Source organism: Stylophora pistillata, chromosome 8 (assembly GCF_964205215.1).
Source record: "Stylophora pistillata chromosome 8, jaStyPist1.2, whole genome shotgun sequence".
NCBI classification, from domain to species: domain Eukaryota; kingdom Metazoa; phylum Cnidaria; class Anthozoa; order Scleractinia; family Pocilloporidae; genus Stylophora; species Stylophora pistillata.
The window spans coordinates 7,667,709-7,692,500 of NC_142526.1; the positions used below are offsets into that span (position 1 = coordinate 7,667,709).

General features: G+C 39.6%; 3 protein-coding genes across 4 annotated transcripts in view; 2 read left to right on the forward strand and 1 right to left on the reverse strand.

Moving 5' to 3' along the window:
* Nucleotides 1-139: 139 nt before the first annotated feature.
* On the forward strand, nt 140-1,776 carry LOC148724773 (uncharacterized). Its single transcript, XM_088729826.1, has one exon. The coding sequence runs from the start codon at nt 140-142 to the stop codon at nt 1,088-1,090; it is 951 nt and encodes a 316-aa protein (XP_088585952.1). The 3' UTR covers nt 1,091-1,776.
* A 2,799-nt stretch (nt 1,777-4,575) lies between these two features.
* Nucleotides 4,576-21,638, reverse strand: LOC111328608 (dnaJ homolog subfamily C member 11). 2 transcript variants are annotated; one of them, XM_022933078.2, is made up of 21 exons: nt 21,540-21,638; nt 21,375-21,461; nt 19,758-19,800; nt 19,573-19,643; nt 18,030-18,059; nt 17,751-17,822; nt 16,754-16,827; nt 16,610-16,661; nt 15,448-15,570; nt 14,684-14,751; nt 14,402-14,466; nt 13,500-13,624; nt 12,297-12,376; nt 11,438-11,554; nt 9,053-9,208; nt 8,676-8,745; nt 7,508-7,565; nt 7,363-7,414; nt 7,150-7,252; nt 6,233-6,362; nt 4,576-5,001 (listed from the first exon to the last, which is right to left on the reverse strand). In XM_022933078.2, exons 1-21 carry the CDS (start codon nt 21,603-21,605, stop codon nt 4,979-4,981), a joined length of 1,665 nt encoding a protein of 554 aa, XP_022788813.2. In that variant the 5' UTR covers nt 21,606-21,638; the 3' UTR covers nt 4,576-4,978. The 2 variants fall into 2 exon arrangements, with proteins under 2 accessions (XP_022788813.2, XP_088587773.1); XM_088731647.1 differs by having other exon boundaries at nt 4,847-5,001; nt 14,438-14,466.
* A 64-nt stretch (nt 21,639-21,702) lies between these two features.
* The window catches only part of LOC111328594 (delta-1-pyrroline-5-carboxylate dehydrogenase, mitochondrial), an 18,216-nt gene continuing 15,126 nt past the window's right edge, over nt 21,703-24,792 (forward strand). The window contains exons 1-5 of the mRNA XM_088731648.1: nt 21,703-21,854; nt 22,919-23,105; nt 23,239-23,286; nt 24,412-24,485; nt 24,565-24,646. Of these exons, the coding sequence (XP_088587774.1) occupies nt 21,814-21,854; nt 22,919-23,105; nt 23,239-23,286; nt 24,412-24,485; nt 24,565-24,646 (432 nt within the window). The 5' untranslated portion in view covers nt 21,703-21,813. The remainder of the gene's footprint in view (nt 21,855-22,918; nt 23,106-23,238; nt 23,287-24,411; nt 24,486-24,564; nt 24,647-24,792) is intronic.

Below are 24,792 nucleotides of genomic sequence, written 5' to 3' on the forward strand. Positions count from 1 at the left end.
CTTTATTTCAACTGTCCGCCATTACTGCATGTTCGCAGCTTTTCTGGTCATGTAAGAACATTCCTCAACCCAGGGCCTCAGTTAATCCTCTCTCCCATGATCTATGGCTGATCAGTTGTGTCGGTTGAGGTTGTGAAGGATGGCCAAAAAATTGCCCGAAAAAGGTCCAGAATCACTCAAGGCTGCTTTTTTAAAATGGTCTTCAGAAAAACGCCAAGATCGCTTGTCTATCCTTATTACTGGTAAGACCGGAGTGGGTAAATCTCGTCTTGTAAACGCTCTTGTTGGAGAGCGAGTTGCGAAGGAAGGTCGCGCCGGAAGTGCTTTTACCGACTCCATCACCTCGTACTGCACTCAGATCTATGGCGTTGAAGTAGTTGTGTGGGATTCGCCAGGTCTGCAAGATGGAACGTACAATGAAGAACTGTATCTTCAGGACATGAAGACCAAGTTAAGTGGGGGCCGGGTCGATGTTATGATTTACTGCATCAGTATGGCCGATACACGGTTCTATGACGCGGATAAAAATGCAATGCGCACCCTGACAGAGGTTTTTGGGAGTAAACTTTGGAAGAGTGGTGTAGTGGCTTTAACTTTTGCCAACTTGAAGACCGAGGATCCAGATGGAGAGGATGACCTAACTTACTATTTGGGGGAGAAGCACTTCTGGGAAAAAGCAATCATTGATTTTCTGGCCAGCATTGGGGTTGAATTGGAAGTGCGCCAAGAGATTCCAATCGTTCCGACGGGAGATTATAAAAAAATTAAACTTCCCGAATGTGAGGACTGGCTCTCGGATCTGTGGATAAAATGCTTTGATGTAATGAGTATTTCGACTGGATTAGATTTCTACCAAATTAGTGAGAGCCGTTTGAAATATCCAGACAGCTCTACAGACACCACAAGCGCGGCGGCAGCTGCCCGCTCCTCCGTTAATGAAGGAAATGAGGCCACCCCAAGAGAAATTCCTCTGAATGAAGAGCAAGAAGATGGGCTGTTAAGGAGGATGTGGAGGGCTTTCTTGGAATTCTGTGGAGCAGTTATAACCGTTGGTCAGTGCTTCTCAAGAGTTTTTACCAGACGAGGTTAAAATGTTAACTAACGAATAATTACTAATTCTTGATGAACGAGTTTTCACATTAAATCCGATCAACATATTATGCTTAGAAAACTAGAGATTTTTTTCTCATTTGGGCTTGAAGAATGAAAGCGATTCCTTTCCTGGAGTGTTAATGTTTACCAGCCGGAGGGCAGTCAATTCCACGAATTTTGAAAAGCACACGACAGGTGTATCCTTCAGTAATAGGAACATTAATAAGCAAACCAGTCGGCCTCGGCAACGAGGACTTGGATGGCAAGACAAGATATCTAATGGGCTGGACAAAAGCTCAGCTCGTGTGTTTTAATCTTTGAACATTTCTCCCCGTCCTCTGCAAAACAACAACGCAATTCACCCAAATTTGCATTGTCCCAGAACGGACATCCTCACGGCAAATTTCATTTGGAACTCAACGCTGCTCGCATATATCTCGCTGAAGTTGAGGTGTGGCGCCGTAATCACATTGTTTGGAACATCTACAATGTTCTTCCAAGTTTCACTACGCTGGGGAGACCCGTTTTTTCGTGAATGTAGGGGTTTTCAAACACTACCTCTTTGCGTAGTATACTGATATTGTGCTGCTCTGTCCAGTACATTACATTGCTGTTTAAAAACAACTACAAAAAGAATATTAGAATAAAATTCACTACGAAAACCTTCTTTCCTTTCAATCGAAACCTGACTGCTGTGGTAGATCTTAAAGCTAATTTAAATTCCACAAAGTGTGATTTTTTTTTAATCATGAGAGAGAGGGACCTCACCCATAACGTCACACTTTCAGGAATAACAGAAGTGGAATGATACATTGAAAGCCTAATGTTGATAATTTAAAAGATTCACGTAACTAAAACTCCATTTGAGGTAGGCAACATCATCTACCTTCAAATATAGTCTCTTTTGAGCTCTAATTTTCTTGGTTTGTTTTCAGTTTTGATTGTTATCTGCAACATGGCTCAGTAATAATTTGAACCAAATAAAAACTTGAAGTACTACAACAACAGATCTGTCAAAGCCCCCCACTGTATACATGCGTTTGCAAAAAGATATCGCTTCATTTCAGAATTAAGAATGACTTATTTATCTCGAGAGCTAGGAAAGAAAGCCAACTGTGTTTGTAGCACAACAAACTCACGAGAGAGTCGTTTCTGTTTTCTTAGTTTTGACTATCTTCTGCGGCTTTTTGCGTTTCCGTTGCCGAAACTGTCGAAGAATTACGAACGAGTTCTACTTCTATTTTTCTCATGCGCGAGATCAATGCGGGCAATCCCGAGCGGGAAAGATGGGCCAATCAGAACACAGGAATCACTTCATCTTGCCCACGGGCGCTGCGAGCAATGTAATAAATTGAATTATTACACGACTCGGGCAGTCAGAGGGCCAATAACTAAAATCAACCAATCAAAACGTTCCATAGCCGGTCAATATTCTCTCAGTACTGGACCGGGCACTATCCCGAATGGTCCCGAATGATACCGCACTTGTGTCCCTTTGAACTTCAGTCGTACAATAAATCTCTTATAAACCAAGCTTGCGCGGGACCGTACTGGAAGAATATCGGCCCTCGGTCTTTTTTGTACAGACCTCGCTGCGCTCGGTCCGTACTATCAAGACCTCGGGCCGATATTCTCCCAGTACGGCCATCGCGCTTGGTTAATAAGATATATGTATTACCTTTTGAAATGTTACACCTTATGACAGTAATAACGGGGAAAAGAACGAATTATGTTTCTTCTTATGATTTGTGAAAAATAGCTTAAGCTTATTCAGAAATTCATTTTTCAGAACACCATGAATTATCAAGCACGGCTCTAGTAGAGACTCAACCTATAAACAGAATAATCCCCGCTAAATTATCTAGGATAAAATCAAGGATAATTAGATGAATTACTTTGAAGATCTGCTCGACGAGGCTGTTGCTATCACTTCTGCAAGTGCATGCTTACCAGGAGGGAACAAAACGTTTTTAACCATTCAACTCGGACCCTTTTCGTTTCAAAAATGATGCCTAACCCTCAAATAGACAATACATTTTAATGCCAATTGACAGAATAGTTGTAATAGGTTGTTAAGCTTTAAACAACAAGGCTAAATACGACGTTTTCCAGACGACGCGAAATCTCTTCGGGCCGCGTTCTCGAGAGCGGGAGAAAACGCCACACGCATGCGCTCTCTATTTGAAATTGGAAGAGTCATTTCCGGTCGCGTCTCGAACCCACGGCGTCCTCGGTTCTTAAAGTCCCTAATGACCATAGCCGAAAACGAGAGAGAACAAGACTTCACAAAATTTAAGCTGAATAGTTTTTTAAGGTAACATTCTTCCCGCCGACTTCCCCCGGACAACTTATTCAAAGGTTCTCCAGAGCGTTTTCGATAAGAATTACAGCAATCTTCGAAGATAAAAATAAATCTAAGCGCCCAACACATCTACTGCCATTTTGATGTGCCTTATGGGCACTTTCTGGGAAAAATCGCGTGAAACTCTGAGAACTGGCTCAACCTGTTTCAGGCCGTAGTTATCTAAGGTCTTCCCATGTTGTTTGCATAACCCATATTTCTTTATTTCTTTGTTCAAAAACCTTTATGGGATAATTTTCCTTATTTCTTTTAGGGCATCCAATTATTAAATTCCCTACAAAAATAATTAATGTGGATTTTCTTTCAAAGCTTTCAGTTCTGAAATCAAATTTCACACTAACCCTGGGTTATCTTGAACAACCCGGCCCAGGAGGACAACAAAACAAGTTTCGTTTTGTTGTTTCATCGAGGAGAGGAGTAACTTGTGGGGAGTCCTTCATGACGTGGATTCTTACCCGCCGGAGCCCGCGGAAAGATTTGAGACGGGTCGGGAGAAATTTGCCAGGGGCCTAGGGGTCTGGTTTTAGTAATAATTTCCAGTGCAAGACCCACTGCAGACCTCTCACGGGCTCGCGTTTCCCCAGGCCTCTTACCCTCCCGCGGGTACCGTCCAAGCGCTAATAATAGCCCATTTCCGAATTACCCTTGGCCTCTTTTTCAAAACGAGGCCTGGTGCTCAACCATTCTTGTGAAAATGAGTTTAATTGCATGTGAATGAAAACTTATTATCATATGAAAGGTTGAGCACCAGGACTCGTTTTGAAATTGAGGCCAAGGGTAATTCGGAAATGGGCTATTGAACGCGTGCTTAGAGGCTCGCAGAGGAATAGTTTTTCTTAGGAATAGAACAAGACGCTTCCACTTTTACTTCATCTTTCAGACATTTCCGAGTATACTGGATTACTGCCAAAGGAGATCAGAAATATTCCTAAGGTTTCAAATTAACTGACAAAAAAAGGAGAGGGTACAGAATGCCCCATTCCAGATCGTGAAATGGGGTATTAAACCAGTCCCTACATCTGATACCGGATAGTTCTTTCTTATCTGGGACGGTGCAGTCAGATATAATGCTTTAGTATCCACTTATATCCTCCTAACGTTCGGAAATTCCAAATCATTCATCTGATTTTGTGTTTACTTTATTTCAATAAAGTTTAAAAGTAAATATGGTACACTTCCTCGTTTTTTTTTCCCGATTCATCAATCTCTAAGATGCCACAAATTTGAAAAATTATACGTAAAAAGGCCTCCACGAAAAAACTCAATTTTCTGTGTACCTCCGCGGACTTTCAAAGTCAAAATAGATGGCCGTGTATCATTTCTTTCATATGTGGCTTCGCGCCCAAAATGTCTCCCTCTTTGCACCACAAGGGTGGCTAAGTTTCGGTATTGTAATCCACAAGCACCTCAACTATTAGGATGTTATCCTGAAACATACTCCTTGACTCCGTTCTTGGGACCGCCATGGAACACCAGAAATATGGACCGCTTAAATAATACATGGTTCACTTCAAATTGTCATGGTCAACTCAAATGGATTTTGTGAGCTGGAGAGGAACAACAAAAGAGCTGTCTTATTACTTTCCTGACAACATAGTATCAAAGTTAATTAAAAAAAAAAAAGTCTTTTTAGGGGATTACACAATTACTGGTGAACCAGTAGTTTCCATTGTGGTCCTTGCAAACAAATGAAACAAATGGTCTAAATTGAACATAACATCATTAAGAACCCCAACCGGCCGGAGGCAAACCAGTTGGCTATTTACAAGCGTGGCCAAGGATCTGAACTCGGGGCTACCGTGAAACAAATCCAGTGGTCAGGGTGGGACTCGAACCCGGGAGCGGCGGATTACGAGTCCGACACTCTAACCACTCAGCCACACTGCCTCCAATTAACGTCCAGCTAGGCAATAGCTGATAAAGGCGCCACACAACTTTCTCGCAGACACGGTTTTCGGCCAATTACAGAGCATCCAAACGCAACTGAACAAATCCTGTTTATATGAAGGGAATATCAGGGGCGTGGCAAGGATTTTATGACGGAGGGGGTGGGGGGGGGGGCACAGTTACGAATTCCTGCACGACTTAAGTGAGGTGGTTTATACCGCTGCTTTTCCTTGAGTATCAGCGGGCTCGAGAAGGACCAAGAAAAATATTATTTAGCACAGGATAATATCAAATGCCATGCAGAATGTTTGTGCACCTAAATTAACGAATTCCATGTTATTGACTTAAACAAAAAATTATCTCACAAAGGGTGGTAGGGGTGGGGGGAAGGCCACAGGCATCGTTGGACCCCAACTCCAGCTAAGCCTTACGTCTCATTAGAGGCCCGTTACTACCGGAGGTTATCCCGAGACCTGATGATAGAGGCGACAAAGACTATTGCTTTTCCCCTCTGGGTGTTACTCCCAAGATTCCGCAGTTTCCTTTAAGATTCACCAGTACCCGTTTGCACTCTTAAGCGAAGAGGGGCGATATGAAAGTGAAACCACACAACCCCCGTCGTAAACTACATCGACCGGAACAGAGTATTATGGACGTCCCTTAGGCCGCTTTTTTTTTTTCTTTTTTTTTTTTTTTTTCATTGGTAGAAGATCACGACAAAAGAGGTCATCACAGTGCTCTTCTTTTCAAAAAGAAATGAATAAAGGCTGATAGTTTCGAAAGAAACTGTTTGGGGCTGCGTCGGTGGGGGTAACGAAGGGCTAACGTTATCTTCAAAAAGAACCCCGACACACAATGAAATACAATAAAGTGGAGTGAGAAGTTGCTCACATTGTTTTGGTATCCGAACAGCTTCCTTATCTCCGTATGTAACCTCGTGTACCGCGTCTCTGAAGAGATATCTTATTTTTAACAACTTTTCTTCCTCGGGGCAAGGATCGTAAAATCCGCTGAGATTACACTGTAGAAAAAGAAACAAACAGAAAAAAGGAAAAAATGAACAAAGAGCACTCTGTTGGGCGCCAAGAAATCAAACTTTGAAGTTCACTTTCTTCTCGGCCAACCCAGATAAACAAAACTTGCGCACTGATTGACATAGCAACGATAGATAAAACTTCCATAATTGGACAGTCACGGAAGAAGGTCACGTAACTGAGACTGGTTGCCTTACACGACGCTATCTCTTCGCGCATACAACTCAAGGACATTGTTAATTTCTTCAAATGGATCCTTGGGAGGAACTGACTCGTCCTTTACCACCTCAATAACTCCTGCTTTCTCCCATGTTTTTGCATTGTAGTGCTTCCCCTCAATGCTAGTCAAGTATATTAAATTCCGGGTGGTCAAGTTTCGCGAAAATTTGTTTACGCGGGTCTTTGATTTAGCGATTTTTTGACAATCGTGAAAATAAGTTACAATAAGGTCATTGAGCTAGCACTGATATTGTAAGAAGTTACAACTTAGTAGCCTGCTTACAGGCGGTAGTTTGTGTTTTTAAACGCGAGATTCAGTGCGGCGAATATTCTGTCGCCATATTGGACGGGTGAAGATCTGGGACGAGTGACAAATCTTCCACCCGTCCTATACGACGACCGAATATTCACCGCGCTGAGTCTAGCGCTTGAAAACACAAACCACCGCCTGCAAGCAGGCTAAAACTATATCACAACTGAGTATTAAAGAGTTGAGACTCCTTCCTTATCGGCTAGGCGAAATAATAATCAAAAGACCAATTTGATTCAACATACCTTTGAGGACTCTGTGAGAAATAGTCGCGAGTCCTTCACTTGACATTGCACTGGGACGGTAACATCGATTACTTTACTGGGGCCTCGATTAACGCCCTGTGGACTAAAACAAATAAGAAGAAAATAAATCTTTGGAGCCAAAGCACTATTTGCTTCAGAAATAAAATCCTTCCGAAAGACTTTTTATTATATGTCACTCTTGAAATATGTTACCTTTCGTCCATAGATACTAAGTGTCCGTACCACGCATTTACTATAATTAAGCCTGCAACGCATAAAAAGGCACATCTTTCAGTCAAATGCTATAAAAACAAAGGCGATAAAAAAGCAAAATTAATCACGTTGTTTTATTCCTTACCGTGACGGGATGATTCATATTCAATTATTCTTTCGCAAGATTCTTGCATCAGTTGTATCTGGAAACAAGTTAACATGACTCTTGGTTTCAAGTATCCCTTTCTAAATTTCCTTCACTTCAAAGAATGTTAGCACGGTTTGTAATTAGCCACCCTCCGACCAAGCCGCGAGAACGTTAACAATGTGACACCAAATTTACAAATTTAGTGAGATTTACACTGTTAAGTAAAAAAATCCACTCGTTCGCTGCACTCACTCGTCCTTTTTTTTTTCTGATGCATCGAAACTCGTGAATAAAAATCGTTCGAGCACACTATCCACGGAAATTCTGACGGGAATTCTTGTTTTCGCCTTCCTGGGTTCGACAGAGTTTATTTCAGGGTCTCTCGTCCCGGGAGTTTTCCTCAGATTTGAATTGGTTAGATAAACTATTGGTTTTTAAGACATTCCTAAAACCCTCGCTAGAGGTACAAAGTATGGTAACAACATAGAAAGTTGCAAGAACTGAAAGCTGGCTATTTCTCGGAAAATAATTCGGAAATTCATTTCAAATCGAAACTAAATCTAAAATAATTTGTATTTTAGCAATAGCAGTTACATGAAGCAGCTGTTCGTGTAGCTCTCATTGCGGGCCTATGTTTTACGTAAAACATCCGGGCAATCTTCCATGCGTTCTTGAAGGAAAATTGTCGCGTTCATGATGGAATATTTGTTACAGTGAATCATCGTTGTTGATAGAAACCCTAAGCTCGAACAGTCAGTGAGTTTTCGTTGTATTTGTGTATATTATAATTTTGTTTGTTCTAGGCTTGTTTTCTGTTTGCAGAAAACCTCCCTTACTGGTTTAGTTGAGTTTCGATTTTAAGCATTATGTGTTCCTGCGAAATAAACAACAGCTCGCTTTATGTTTTCAACTCGAGCTGGAATAAACAGTGTTGGTTCTTGTGAAGGGAGGAAAGTGGAGAACCCAAAGAAAAACCCTCGGAGAAAGTACTGGAACCAACAACAAACTAAACCCATGTGAAGTCAGGCTGGTGAGTCGAACCCAGGTCACAGCGTGCGCTCTCAGTACTGCACCATCCTTGCTTTCGAAATAAACAATCAAATAAAGACAAGACAAGGTTCATACTGTTATTGACGCGGCTGAACAAAAAAAAAAAGACACTTACGCTACTCTCCGCTTCTCGCTTCTTTTCCGCCATTTGCCTCGCATGTTTTGTTCTATTAGCTTCTGTCTCCCTTGGAAAAGAAAAAACATTCCACGAAAGATCAACCAAAATGACAAACAACTTAGTGTTGGACCTGTTGGGCCACTAAACACATCCATTTACAATAACCCATTACTTTCACCGCTCAAAATACGCGATGCAAGCGTGCGAGAGGTCCACAAAGGGTCTGTGAGGGTTGTAGAACGGAAATGTCTCGATTCAGACCCCTCACAGATCGCTCACACGCTTGCTTCGTTCATTGGCTCAAATCTCACAGGTTTTGCCGCTCGTGCTCCAGTGCTTATGACGGTCTGCAAGCGAGCTAAATGAACACTTACATTTCCTTTTCCATCTTCACGAATGGGTTAACAATCAGCATCTTCACGACCCAGAACACAGCGATTGGAACGACCGTGCCATAAAATATGGCGGCTGGTTGGATCTCTTCTGATAAGTTTATTGGAAAGTTGTAAACTTGAGATGCACGCGTCAATCTAAAATAAAAAAAAATATATATATATATTTGCTTAAGTCCGTAGCGCGTTTCTCCCATTATGGTGCGGCCTGTGCAAAGATGTGAGGAACACAGTGGCTTTGTGGTAAATTCGGTGAACACTGCACCATGAACCGCAAATTACATTACCATCTTACCAACAGTTTATTCATTATCTCCGTGTTTGTAGCGGTATGTAATTTTGGTATTACAAACTCCCGGAGTTGATAATGTAAATTGGCCACTGTAGAGATTTTCAAAGCTGACGTTTCGAGCGAAAGATCGAATGGTTCAGACGGAGGGCTAACGCTCGAAACGTCAGCTTTGAAAATCTCCACGGTGGCCAATTTTCATTATCAGTTGATAAAACCAAATTACTTTGTTACTCCCACCGAAGCAGCACCACAGTTTCTTTAGAAACTTACCCCCCCTTATTCATGAAGCAGTATGTACGCTGTCTTCTATTTTTCCCGAAGATTCATTTGCCTAATGTTATTGAGTCCACTTTTCTGCTCACTTTGTAACCTCTTTATTACAACTAGCGACTATAAACGAAAACAATAATATAATTAACTGGCAACCTGGCATTTTTAACCTTTTAAGGTTATTTCTGGCTGTCAGTTAACCCTCATTTTCATTACTTTATAATATTGAGACAATTGTAACTGCAGTCCAACGCAGGCCACCCCCAGCATTCCGTAAGGCTTCCCAAGGGGAAAGGGGGGGAAGTATCTATTGGAACTGTGATGCTGCGTCAGTGGGGAGTATAACAGAATAATTTGGTTTTATAGAATAAAGAATATAGTTTATATCTGACCACTTGCAGCCCAGAGGCTGAATTACAGGTGCAGTGTAAGGTTGAGAACAGACGTCAGCATATCAGGCGTCTCTGGCAGCCGCTTCAGTCTATCGATCTCACCTTCCCACCCATCCCACCCCAGGGGAGGACATCCATCACGCAGTAATCTCGTGTGTGGGAAATTAACGTCTTCTAGTCCAACCCTGCAGGAGACGGGACCTCCATTTATTCGTCCCTATCCGAGAAGACTAGAATATCTAACCATTTCTTGATGTTATAGGGGAATCCTTGTTTACAATATTTGCCTCATTAGTATAAGCAATTCAGTTTCTGATGGAGCTAAAAATAAATCAGTTCTGAATATCGAAAGGTCAAAGTACGATTAACTCGGCCAATGAATACGAGCCTGATGCATTGAACACTTTTTGTGCAACACGGGTTTAAAAACTCCAAATTTTACATAGAATGTATGAGCTCATTAACGCTTTTGCCACCCAGAAATTTTGCATTTTTTGATGGACTATTTCTCCTTGAATATTACACCCAAAGAGCTGGAAATTTCACCATGTACTAAGGTTTTCTAGCTCTTTAGTTGCCTGAAGTCAATTTGTATCTAACATGCTTCCTTCTTTCCGTAAAGCCGTATGCAAATGAGCAAAATGTGAACAATGACGTCAGCATGAATCCGCCTATAGAAAGGTAGCAAATTCTTCCCAATTATTTTAAGACCTTGAGTGTTGGTGCGGCCGGGGCTAGAAACCTCGACCTCCCGCACAACAGTCCAGCGCTCTATCCATTGAGCTAACCGGGAAAGGGGGGAAGTATCTATAGGACCCGTGGTGCTGCGTCAGTGGGGAGTAAAACAGAGTGAGTTGATATTGTAAATTGGCCACTGTAAAGAATTCCTAAGGCTGGCGTTTCGAGAATAACCTGTTCCAGGCGTTACGTTACAATAAGTATACGGCAGAGTAATAGGGGAGTGAAAAAAAAAAAAAACGAGGGAGGTCTGGGTCGGATCGCGACTCAACCCAAACCTCCCTCGTTTTCTCTCTGCAATTACTATCGCACCGTTTATTACTTCGCTCTGTGTTATTCACCCTTTAACTCCCTGAAGTGATTAACATGCAACTTCTCCGTATAACATCCATACATGATCCAGCAAACAGGTAATGAAAATACTCAAACTTATCGAGTAGAAGTTGTTACCTTGATTGAACACCAAATTCTCGTAACTATTTTAAAAGGAAATGTGTAGCAGCTAGAGGGGAGAATTTACAATCAGATCTTGGGAGTTAAAGGGTTATTTGAAAGCCTGGAATATTCTACACTGATGGTTCATCAGTCCCTATTTATTCTCCTCGGTGAAGAGCGGCACTGCGAGAGTGAAGTGTCATGCCGAAGTGTGCCTGCCCTGGCCTCATCATCACTTACTTGATTTTGACCACCACACCGGTTGGTATCCCAATGCTCATCGTGGCTGTTAATGTGCTGTGTTCTGAAATTTTTCTTTCACATCCATATTGAAGTACAGAACCGAACGTCCCGGTTCTAAAGAATAAATGAAATGTCCATGAAAATCCTGACAGCCCAGAAGGATAAAGGAAAAAATCACTAACCTCCAAAACTATTTCAGTTCATTGTAAATGCTCAAAGGAACCCCTCCTCTTCAATAAATCCCTTTCTAATCAGCCCCCTCTCGCATAGTCTCCCCTCTCTGTTAAGTTTGTCTCTATATAGTGCAACCTGTATTAATTAAGCGATCAGCCTTCACTGAGGCCAAATGATCTGTTTGTATTGACTTTCACCCGTACTGAAAGGTCACTTGAAGCGCAACCAGTCAAATTAAACTAAGAATTATCTTTCAAGCAAAATTGAATCCATATTAATCCAGGCCTTATTTTCACTACAGCTTTTAAGCTTATTACTGCGAAGATCGCTTTCATATACTAATTTCTTTAACCGCAGTTCAAACACATGATTTCACTGTGGAACCTCTATTTAGCGGTCAACCTATATAATGCGGTCACTCCGCCATTCCACGTAGGTGACCAGGTTTCACTGTAGTATCACTGTATGCTCCTTCTCCTACAGCGTCCCGTCTGTAGCCTCCAACTGTTACCCGCGGTTGAGGTTTGCGGCTTACAAAAAAGGCGGATCAAAAACTCTCCCTATGCCAATTTGGCTCTCGCTAGTTCTTTGCAAAGCCCCCTTCTGTCCGCCCCCTCTCCAGTCCCTTGTGGACTTTTTAGATATGCCATTGTAACTGAAAATAGAAACAAATCTGACGTACTTAACGGAGCCCTTGAGTTTTGTGTCCTTTTCTATTTTTCTTGTAAATGCCACCATTGCAAACGAATGTGGAATACCAAGCTAAAACAAAACAACGAATTACAGTTATAATAAAACGATGATAGCTTGTTTCAAGTGACAAGTTTCTGTCAATAGATTCCTTCCTTTAACGACAGCTTTCTTCCATATGCAAACTGGGAGCTCCAAAAGTAGTTGCATTGAGAAAAAACCGGGATTGGTTTGGTTTCACTTTACCTCGCACTGTGATTGGTCCAGAGAACTTGCGACACTCTAACAACCAATCAGATGAAACTAAAGCCAATCACGACTTGGTCGCCACGTTTTCCCGCGCTTTAAGCAGTTTTGTTGGTTTCACTTTGAATTCTCATTGGCTCTTCGAGGTATTTTCCTCTCTTCTGAATAGCCATTGCGGTTACCTTGGTTCTAGTTTTACGACACCTAATCGAAAAGCACCCTAACAGAGTCCAAAATAGCGACCAGAGGTTGGCAATACGACTGAAATTTGATTGTTGGTAGCCACAGTTTTGATGCCAAAACTTTGTTGTTAGTTGCTAACAGGCAATTCAATTCAAGTCTTGCTAAAGTTCTTCTTGAAAACCAGCGCTCCAGAGGCAAAACGCCCTTTGTTCTGCATTTTTACGCTTTAAATACCCAGTAGCGATTGTCCACGAGCAGAATGTTTCAAACAAGAACAAGTCTTAAAAAAGTTTCCGTTTTCGTATTTCGCTGCGAGGCGAAAATTATTCGAATCAGAATTATTGGCAATTAAATTGTTCCATCAACCACACCATTTAACTTTTTAGAGAAAGACCACAATGTAAATACTCCTTGCAGTGACACGGATCATAAGAAAAAAGGAAATGATCTCTAACCTACGAAGCTTTGATTGTAAAACGAATTCTCCTTTTCAGTAGTACAAGAGATGAAGAGAGAACAGTACGGAGAATTTGAAATTCGAAACTGTTGCAAGGCTGTGCTCTATGGAAAATTGAATGGAGCCCAGTGCTCTGAAACTGTGAAACCCAGGGTGCCCAGCATATGCTTTATATGAAGAAACTAAAATTTTCGAGTTGCCCAAGAGCAAAAGTAAGGCACCAGGGGGCCACCGGGCGCTGCTAGAGCACAGCATTGTGTTGTTACGGTGTTGAGGGTTAAAATATTAATTTCAAACTCTGCTTCATACCTGAATTGTAAGCTGTGCTTTGGTGCCTTCAGATTCTGTTATGATGGTTGTATTCAGTGAAGATTGAAGACCTCCTCTGTACGTTATATACCCAACTGTGTTTTTGTCTAGTTGCCGTACTATCACTAGTGGAGTAAAATAAAACAAAAGTAAGATTAAAAAGGATGTTATTCCCTTGTCAAGGGCATGGGACATAGAAAAAAGTCGGAGACTCCAAGGGGATTCCATTGGCAAAACTTCAGATATAAATTCCCCCTGCATACTGCTAAGATCAGCTATCTTCTAGTGATTCCTCATTGCGCATCCTGTACTGCGCACTGCGCATAAAAATCAGGTAAGAACACGGTATTGTTTTTCAATCAATGGACCACGTAAAGAGGTACGAGGGTCTTTAGCTCTGGAACGAGCACGGTGACTTAAATTTTTATTGCACAATTTTGGTGTACACGTTGTCCCTTTTAAATGGAGAAATTCATAGGAAAAAAATTCATTTACGGGAAAAAAAGATATAGCTTTAAGTGTGCACAAAGCCCTTTACTCGATGATGGAAATTATAAATAAAGGAGGAAAGTCTCTAATAAAAGAAACTGTTTCTAAATGTACCGACTCGAGGAACGTTTCGAGTCGACGTCGTTTAAAATTGTGTAATTTTCTACAAATTGTAAAATAAAATCATATATAAAATTGTTCCATATGCTCGAGAAAGATGGTAAATTTTGAGCTTAAGATAAGGTTCACGGCTTGTTATGTGTTTTTGATAAGCATAGGACGAGGGAAGGCAAGGTTTGAGGATAAGCAACAATCTAATGGTTTTTCACCAATTTTATATTCAATTCTGAGAACATAACTGTTAAATTTGAACAGATAAGCTTAAAATAACTTTACTGCCACAACAAACATACTGCACTGTAATCCCCCAGACACTGCACTGCCATCACCTCTGATGGAAATCCCTCCAATTATATGACTAAAGAAACACAACAAATAAATTTGGAGTTAATTAAAGAAAAAACAATTCCAAAAAAAGCTTCCAAATTGAACTATTTTGATCAGTCTTACAGTTTTCTCCAGCAAATCAACTCTAGAGAGCTACGTCATCAAGACTGAGTTTGCTTGTGCCAAGGAATGCTGGTGGAAGAAGTTAAAAAGAACATTACAAATTGTTGGATCAAAACATGACTCACCTTCTCTGTGTTAAGTTAGCAAATCCCCGAAGGGTAAGATTTGGGCCATTTCCAGCCTCAAAGGTGGCCTGAAATTGAATTAAATTTTCATCTCAGTTAATCACAAAAATAGCTAGGAGATAACAAAAAAGGTTGAAAAGTTGTTTACAATGATTGCCAATACATGACTTGGGTAATTATTTAGTCATCTCATTGGAAGAGATACCGACAGTATCTTCATTCCACTAATTTATTCATGTTTTTCTCGTTGCCATGTTCCCACCAATAACGTAGCTCCATTTTCTGCCTTTAAAAGCGCACACAACCCACAATTCCTCTATTTGCTCCGATGAAGGGCTAACACTCGAAACGTCAGCTTTTGTAATCGTCACGGTGGCCAATTTACCATTTCAACTTTGTTGATAATCCAATTTATGACAGTTTGATAGATTTTTTAACTACAGTTTATTTGTTTATAGCCAAAAATTCTGGTTTCCTGCTCTTCTGCCTTGATGTGACCAAGCTTCTTCTTTCAAATGGTTAAAGGTCTTGCAAGGGTTAATTAGCTAAAATATTTCGCAGAGGTGTGATAACATGTGATATGCAAATAAATACCCAAGGGCAAAATGATTTCAACTTTGACAGCTGGACAACTCAAAACTATTTGAACACCTTCTGTCACGTGTCTTTTCCTGAGAAGGGAATGTATGTAAGTGGCTCCTGTCACAATTACAGCAGTACCATTATTAAAGAATGAATATTTACACCAAGAGATCAACATTTACCTCAGCCCATTTACTGTGTGAAAATAACCTCCTTGTTGACACAGAGACACTACCATCTCCATTTCCATTCTTGATCTTTAAATTACCAGCTAGAGTGAGTGTATCAGTGCGAGTCAAAGGTGCCTGGAGAGGAAAGCAAAGCTTATTCCAATGCAGTCTTTTTTTCAAAAACAGCATATCTGATGCCTTAATAACAAATCCTAGAGACTGGAACAACTTAAGATAAGAAGAATTTCTTGTCCCTAGCATTTGAAGGAACACTTCAGCTTTTAGGCACTTTTCAGTTGGAATAAAATTTCCCTAAATCTCAAATGGTCTAAAAGGGCTTGTGCTCTCTTGGGGGGCAAGAAGTAACCCTTGAACTCCCATCAGTGACCAAGACAGATATTCTCCTTAAAATCTCAATACAATATCAAGCAGACAAGTAATGAGAACAGACAAAAATATCAATTAGGACATAATAAATTGATCCAATACCAAATTCTCTGAACAGGGTTTGTACACTTTTTCAGGCCAAAGATTCAAGGACTTTTCGAGGACTTTCCAGGACCCTACTTAGTAATTTCAAGGACTTTTTGTAATGACAATTTTACCTCAAAACCAAGAAAAATGTTTCTGCTAACATCTATGTTTTGGGTTTATCGATGGTGCAAAACAAAAGCAGATATTTTTCGATGTTGTTCAATAAAAAATCAAGGACTTTCAAGGACCCAAAACGAAATTCGAGGGTTTTCAAGGGTTTTCAAGATGTGTACAAACCCTGTCTGATGGAAAATCATAAGAATTGTCTAGCAGACAGAAGGGAGCATTTCTAATGAGATCTTGGGAGTGAAAAGGTTAATCAATGAAATCCAGTCAAGTGTCCACACCTTTTTTTAATTAAGTTAACATCCATGGCACCACCTTCAGTGACATTGAGGTGAGTAACTCTTTTAGTTTATACCAACAGAAACAAAAAAAAATTAGTTTATTTCTGTCAATATACCATGACTGGTTGGAAATCAAATTGTTGATGAACAGTTTTTGTCTCTTTGGCTGCTCAAGGTGAATACAGTTTGCTAATCACTTCCGAACCAGACAATCAGCATGCACAAAAACACTATTGACTTGTTTAGCATACTAACTAGTTATGTTGATATATATGACTGTATTCATGAAGTACCTCTATTGACTGTGAGATTGACATGGAACTAACTTCAACGTTTGGCAAAACCCTAAGATATAAGACAAAAACATTAATAGACTATGTCATGTTGCTAGTTGCATTACTGGAGAGCAGTTTAGAGTTCAGAAAAAAAGAGTTCACCTTTCATTCAAAGAATCCATTAAGTTGTAATTATCAAACAAGTCTGTTGCATCCACTCCTACAGAAATACCTCCCTGAAAGGTAAAAAATTATTTTCACCAATCATGTAATTTTGATGCCATAGTTAAAAGTAAAGCTTGCATGCAAAGCTGATTAATTTATCTGCAAAAACTTCTCAATGCACTATCATGCTTTTGGACAGTGAAAGGTTTTACTAAGAGCCAGGCACTGAGCAAGGTGACCAGCTGTGAACAGAACTTTGCCCTACTGCTTCCTCATATTTCATACAATGGTGTCCCCAGCTTAACAAGGTCTCTTGGGCATGGCAGAATTTCTGCTCAGATGTCATAGCCTGGTGCCCTCCTGTTCAAATTTTTATTGAAACCCTAACAGTGTGCGTGAGACCACACATAACAAATAAATCCAGTGCAATTCCTCAAAATCTACACAGTGGTCAATGATCAATTCACTCTGACCAAGGGCTAATGCTAGACAGTAGTAACAGATTAGGAATCTCTTTACAGTGGCCAATTCACATTTTCACCGATGCAGCACCACAGTTTCTTTAGAAACATACTCCTTCTAACCAGAAAACATGTTTACCCCTGGCACAATTTTAATATTTCCTACACCTTTGACCCTGCAAAAGCTACTGAGATAAACAGTCCTGCTCCTGTAAAGGATAATAGCCACATGGGAGGTCACCTCTAGCATTCAGTCAGGCTATGCTCACAGCTGACAATTTGCCAGAAACTATCACACCCCTGATTAGAAGGTGGAACTCTGATATTGAACAGCCTTGCCAAAGAACAGAACACAGTTATATTTGGTCCCACACAGGCCTTGACCTTTGACCTATCAATCATTAGTCAAGCACGCTAACTGTAAGGCTAACAAGTCTCCCCCTTAAACAGCATAATGGTGAAACCACAAATTCTGAACAAAAGAAAACAACCAAAAAAAACGTCAAGGAGCTTAAACTAATTTAAATTCTCACTGTTGGATTTGTGATCCGCCGTAAGTGCTGCTCCTCTTTTTCTCTTTGCAGTCTCTCATATTCCTCACGCACCTGAGCAAGTAATATACAACAACAACAATTGTACCATGATTAGAAATCTTCTCTGTACTTAAAATCCACCAACATAAGTCAAATCTTCTCTTCTCATCTGCAAGTTGACCACACTTATCTGACAAAGCATTCTTATTTATGACTCATTTGTCGATTACTGACAAAACATTTCTTTAATTTTCATTTAAAAACTCAGTTTTAGCTTACCTCAGCAGGTGTCCTTTGCCTCTCAATTACCTGCAAGATGATAAAATAACAATTCATTTGAAGGGATGCACAGAAAAAGGCCTGTCATACAATACCAGCTTCTCTGTCTGTCTTCTTCTGGGTGATAGGAATGAAGAAAAATATCAATTACCAGATTACGAGTTGATCCAATACAGGGCTCGACACTAACAGTAGCTCACTAGCCACAGACTGGTAGAAATTCAGGTTTGGCTAGTGGTTTTCGATTTCCACGAGCCAGTTTGCCTAGTAAACAAAGTGAAATTGCCATCACATCTAAAATGTCACTAGCCACTTGGCTAGTAAGTTGAAAAGTTAGTGTTGAGCCCTGATCCAATACCAAATTCTCAGAACCAATATCATAAGAATTGTATGGCAGATAGTAAGGAGAATTACACAGGAGATCTTGGAAGTGAAAGGGTTAACTAGTATTATTACACAACTCGGGCAGTCAGAGGGCCAATAACTAAAATCAACCAATCAAAATGCTCTATTGCCGGTCCAATATTCCCTAAGTATTGGACTGGGCACTGTCCCGAATGGTCCCGAATGATACCGCACTTGTGTCCCTTTGAACTTCAGTCGTATAATAAATCTCTTATTAACCAAGCTTGCTCGGGACCGTACTGGAAGAATATCGGCCCTCGGTCTTTTTTGTACGGACCAAGCGCAGCGAGGTCCGTACTGTCAAGACCTCGGGCCAATATTCTCCCAGTACGGCCCTCACGCTTGGTTAATAAGATATATTTATTAAAAACTGGATCATTGGATAATGCAATTCAAGTCTTTTTATTGGCTTAGCCAGTATGGAATATCAGCCAATATACCATAATCTAAAAATGTAGCAAGCGTACGTGTCAGTTTAAAATTAACAGGGAGCTAAAAATTTAATAAAATTTAATTTAATTTAACGTTTTTAATAAAACAGTTATTCCACTCGCGCTTGTTGGATATGAGATGATTACAGCCAACGAGGTGCATAGCGCATAGTGCCTCGTTGGCTATCTATTTGCCCGAGAAGCAAAGCTTTGAGAGCAAATATGCAAGTTTTAAGAACATCAAATTTCCAAGAGGCAACTATCAGACCAATAGTTCTGAGACATAAACACTCTATTGTTTTCATTGTTCCCCACTAAATTTTCTTCCGCGCCTACAGCTTGTTACAAATGTCAATAATTCGCAACCGTACATTGGCTAAATAATACGTTATACCTGTCAGAATTGAAAAGTCACTGTTTTTCCGATCTGCCTAACTTCGCGGCCATCAAACTATTCGAAACTTTTCACGGATGAGTACTATCAATCCAGGTATTATCTGCGGACGGGCACCATCCATCCGGGTATTTTCCACAGGCGGGCACTATGGGCTGATAGTGTCTCTCCACGGATGAACACTATTGCGTCACGTGATTGATTTAAACCAATAAGAACCAGAGAAAATTTAGTGCTGAACAATAACATCTCATATCCAACGCGCGCTCATGGAATAATTGTTAAATACCACTGCTTACTGCTCAGTACTAACCTCCCAGCCAGCATCAAGTCCTTTTTGGCCATAAATGTCATAAATTCCTCTTTTTTCTGGATTACTAAGGACTAATTGAGAAAAATATATAAATATTTTGCAAGAAATATGCATCTTTTTTAAACTAAATTCCTGAATTTAGATTCAATTACATCATGTTTGAAATACTTCAGAGCAAAACATACCATCATGAGCTTTTTGAACTTTACTGAATAATTCTTCTGCAATCTGGTAAACCAATCAAAAAAAGAAAGTCAACTTTGATGTAAAATGTTTTTTATAACTGAAAGAAATCATTCAGGAAGGGCCTAATACAGTCAGACCACTCCCTTTCCAAGAGCTTGTTAAGAGCTTTTGGAAAGGGGGACTTGTCGTGGAAGCTTGATAAAAGCCAAGTTATAAGTCATTGTAAATTCTCTTTCTGAACTTATGCCCAGCTTCAAGAGATACTTTTTAAAAACCTGTCTTCCTTTAGAGAGAAAACCTACATTATTTTTAAGGATCTGCTGGAAAGATACAGGGAAAGACACCCTTGCCAATTGGGTCCATCCTAAAAGAGCATATCCCAGTTACCATAGCATGAAATGACTAAAAGACTTAGACTGTGCAAACTCATACTATTCTAAAAGCTGTCATCCCTGAGGCAATCTAATGCTTTTGGTCATTGACTTCTTTATCCAAGAACTGTATCTATAGTAAAATCTGGGGCTGTGTGGAAATCTGGTCACATTACTGCCCATCCCACTGGATGAGAAGCTAGTCCATCACAGATTACTCTCCAACATTTCATTTCATTTCCCAGACAGCCTGCTGGTACTCATTTATGCTCCTTAGTAAAGAGAGGCACTGAAAGAGTTGAGCATCTTTCCCAAGAACCCAACACAAAGCCCTTGCCTAGTCTTAAACCCAGACCTCTCCAGCCAGAGTCCACAACCTGATTACTGAGACCAAACTTGTAAGATATAAACGTTATTAACCAAGCATGAGGTCAAGATGGCTGAATATTGGCTGAGTTCTTTTTTTTACATTTTTATGGACCAAGATGAAGTCAAGGTCCATAAAAATGTGAAAAAAGAACAGGGCTAATATCCCGCCATCTTGACCGAACAAGCTTGGTTAATAAAGAATTTGTTATATTGCAAAAGATTTCACATTATTAAGAATTAAGAATGACTTGTTTCCTTTGAGAGCCAGAAAGAAAGCCAACTGTGTTTGTAGCACAACAAACTCACAAGGGTCGTTTCTGCTTTCTTTGTTTTGACTATCTTCTCCACTTACAGTATTGCATTTCCATCACCAAAATTGTCCAAGAGTTACAATTGTAGTTCTTACCCTTTTTTTTTTTCATGTGCGGGATCAATGGGGGCAATCCCGAGTGGGCACTCGGGTAGCCAATCAGAACACAGGATTTGCTTTATTTTGCCCACGGGCGCCATGTGCGATGCAATAATGCATCATGTTAACCTAGGTAACTGAGCTGAACTTTAATTTCCTACGTGACTTGAGGTCTTCATTTGATCCCAGAAGGCTAAAGTTTCTCATATATGTTGAGGACTAAATGTGTCATACTAACCAGGTTACCCTGTTGCAGGGGTTACATAAAAAATTACCCCTCGGCAAGCATATAAAATCTGAAAATTATGATCAATATTTAAAGATATGTAAATTTCTGATGTTTTGGCTGCTAAACTTCAGTATTTCGGCCTATGTTGAGAATAGAATATTTTCATACCAAGATAAAACCTCAAATTAAACTACAAATCAAAATTCTGACGTACGGAAGAGTTATTTAATATGCTTACTTTTTTCTTGGCGGGATCAGTATGCTTATCGGGGTGATATAACACACACATGCGCCTGTACGCTGCTTTGATTTCACTTTCATTGGCCTGAAATTCAATTAAAAGCACATAAATAGAAATATAACATACTCGTAGCATCAATAATTTGAGTCAGTTTATTTCTACCTCTCTACGGACGTTTAAAACCGCATAATGATCCACTGTTTCTTCGTTTTCCTCCGATTCCGCCATTTTGAACTAGTACCGCTGGTTCTAATTTTAAAATTGCGGGCTACCGAAATACTTCATCCCGAAGTTGATTGGATAGTACCGCTTACACGCCCCCTATTTTACCATATTTGAAGAAAACGTATCTGTCAACGGATGTAAAATTAACCTTATAACTTCGTAGACTCGAGTGAAAGTTGTAGTTTTATTTTAATTTTCGTACTCTTCCATTATGCTGGTGGCGCGATCGGCTTTCAGGAGTCAAGGTCTGAGGTATGTTTCTTTCATTTCGTGTGCCTCTCATGCGATAAGGGTATTTACAATACCCAAGGTTTTACCCGCGAAATCATGTCTGTTCACGTGCATTGTTTCAATCTAACGCAACGCGATCGATCTCTGCAAACAAGGATTGACGAATGAATGAAAAATTTAAAATTTTGAAGGATACATTCTTCATAATTAGCTTATGCAATCTACCGACGTTTTTAAGCTAATTAAGCGGAAAGAGGGATGGATTTAGGTATTCAATACACTTGGGTCGAGGAGTGCACAGGTAGTATCCTATTCACATGTAAAACTTGCTTTGGCAGAGCCCATACATTCGCAAAGCTTTAGATTTATAATTTCTTCTACAACGCTAAACAGGCGAAGGAATTTAAGGCTGAAACGCGTGGTCATTTCCGCTCTTTTGTTCACGAGCGATATGCACTATAGAAAACTTTTGGAAGCTGCCCAAGAAAGTATTTGTTTCCTTTCACGCCTAAGCAAGAACAAAACAAAATGCTCATTAATGTCATAACTGGAAATTTTGTGAACTTTGCTGGAACATGCAGGTCAGGAAGAACTGAAATTTTTACCATGTCTGTGTCAAAGAAAAATTATGTAAAAAAAGATTTATAACTTTTCTTTAAAAGAAAATTCACTCTTTATTGTTTGGGTGTACCAATTGTGCAGACATTTATTCAATGAATTATGAATCAGTAGTTCCCCTTAATTACGATAAAAAAATCGCGATTTTCAAAAACTCACATAATTTCTAGTATGATTTCCTAAATATTCCCTTGTCATATCTGTTACAAGAAGTGAATTTTTGTTTCTTTTTGGAAGTTTACATCAACTCTGATGAATTTGACAGCTGAAGCTTTCATTCGGGTGGGACTCCTATAAGGTGGAGAGAATATCCCCAAAGCTGAAGTTCATCCTCAGGATCACTTATCTCACGGGGGTGTAGAAAAGTTTTCTTACATTTCCAGCTTCCTGTCCCAAAATTATTCTAGATAGCAACTCAGCATTCAAGCACAATGGCTGAAAAACTTATTCTGTTATATATTGAATAGAATCCTTGGTGCTAGAAGTGTGGTTTCTTTGCCTCCCAATGAACCACCAACAAACTTGAACCCAGACAGCAATGACCTTAAAGAGTTACAAGCAGAAATCCAGAGAATTCATGGTGAATGCCTGGAAATTCCATGTGTTGTTGGTGGAAAGGAAATCTATACTGGGAACACAGGATACCAAATGGCGGTATGCTACAAGATCATTTCAACACTTTATGCTAACCTTCTTACTACTGGTAGTCTGATTTGAAAGCAAATATTTTACTTGTTCTATTCAAACAAATCTGACATGGTTTTCTTGATTCCTGTTTTCTCCATAGCCATACAACCACTCTTTGAAGATTGCAAAATATCACATGGCATCTGAGGTAATATACTCTTGAGATCTTGCCATGCAAAATTCTGTTCTTGTTTTTGTTACAATTTTCATGAAACATATAATATGTGAACACAAGTAGTCTGCTTGGAGGTGGTAGTTTGTATTTTCAAGCACAAGAGTCCAACAAGGTGACAAAATATTCACTGGGCTGAATCTCACAGTCGATAACACAAATTACCCCTTGCAAGCAGGCTAGCTAGATACAAGTAATAGTTTCCAGACAAAGTTATAAATAATTTTAGTATAATTTCATAGCTGAGCAAAGAGTTTCCAGCAATCTGATTGGTTGAGCGGTTACTTATATGACGCTATATAAACCGCTCCACGCGGCTTATATGAAATATTAATATAAAACGTTAATAAATGTTACTAAAATGTTATGATTTTAGAAATTTCTCTGTTGCTCAGTTCTGAAATTATACCAAAACAATTATTCGCCTCAGGTTCGGTGAATATTGTTGAATAATCCCCTCGACTTTGTCTCAGGGATTATTCGATGATATTCACCTCGCCTTCGGCAAATAATTGTTAAATATTTGATATGTGCATGCTGGTGGGTTATAGACGAACTGAAAGTTATCTTCCAATGGAACAATTACAGTGTGACGTATATTTAAACAGCCATTGATAAAAAAATGTTGCCTGCCTGTAGTTTACACACATTATTGTAGAACTAATATCTTGCTGTGTATGATCTGACACCAAGGTCCAAAGGTTTGGAATCCCTATCCCATGATCTTACCTAGTATCACAGATTCTCTATTTTATAAACTATGTTTAAAAAATTCCTCATTGAAAGAAAACTAAATGAAACTTGCCTGTCCTAGTTAAATTATTCTATCTTCTACACGGTTTGAGGAATCCAAGTTTTTGAAAGCTTCTAGCTTCTACTGGGTTTCCTGGCCATATCACTCATAGATGACTCTAAATTGTAAATTATTTTATCTAGTTTGATTGTAAGTTGTTATAAAATAATATTATTTAAAAGGTGTAAGTGGTAAAATGAATAAATAGATAAATAAGTTAAATAAAATGGTTTTTGGTTTTTGCTGGGAAAAAAATTATTACAAATTTACATCAATTGAAATGATTTATTCTTTACGTATGGTTGTAGGAAGTGATAAAGGAAGCAATTCATAGTGCTATGGCTGCGAGAAGGGATTGGGAACGAACGCCTCTTGAACACAGGTTAGTTAATTGTGGTTTAAACCATTTAATTGTCATGAAAAATGGTAATCTCTCTTAATTAAGTCTTTTTTTTTTTCAGGGCAGCCATCTTTCAAAAGGTTGCAGATTTGATCACAGGAAAATACAGAATTCCATCTCTAGCTGTCACCATGGTGGGACAGGTGAGTTGAGTCCCATGTTGACTATAGTTCATGATATCAACATGGATGTTTTGTTACATCATTCTCTCAGTTAGTACATGGGCTATGATTGGTCAATTTAGCTTGCCATAATTCACTGTACAGTTGAACCTTAATTATTTGGACCT

What these genes read in the sequence shown, in the direction of transcription:
- LOC148724773 (XM_088729826.1), top strand. Translation starts at nt 140, where the DNA reads ATGGCCAAAAAATTGCCCGAAAAAGGTCCAGAATCACTCAAGGCTGCT.
- LOC111328608 (XM_022933078.2), bottom strand. Translation starts at nt 21,605, where the DNA reads ATGGCGGAATCGGAGGAAAACGAAGAAACAGTGGATCATTATGCGGTT. An exon ending in ATGGATTCTTTGAATGAAAG is followed by an intron (nt 16,662 to 16,753) that starts GTGAACTCTTTT and finishes CTTATATCTTAG; the next exon opens with GGTTTTGCCAAACGTTGAAG. An exon ending in GTCTGGGGGATTACAGTGCA is followed by an intron (nt 13,625 to 14,401) that starts GTATGTTTGTTG and finishes TTACTCCACTAG; the next exon opens with TGATAGTACGGCAACTAGAC.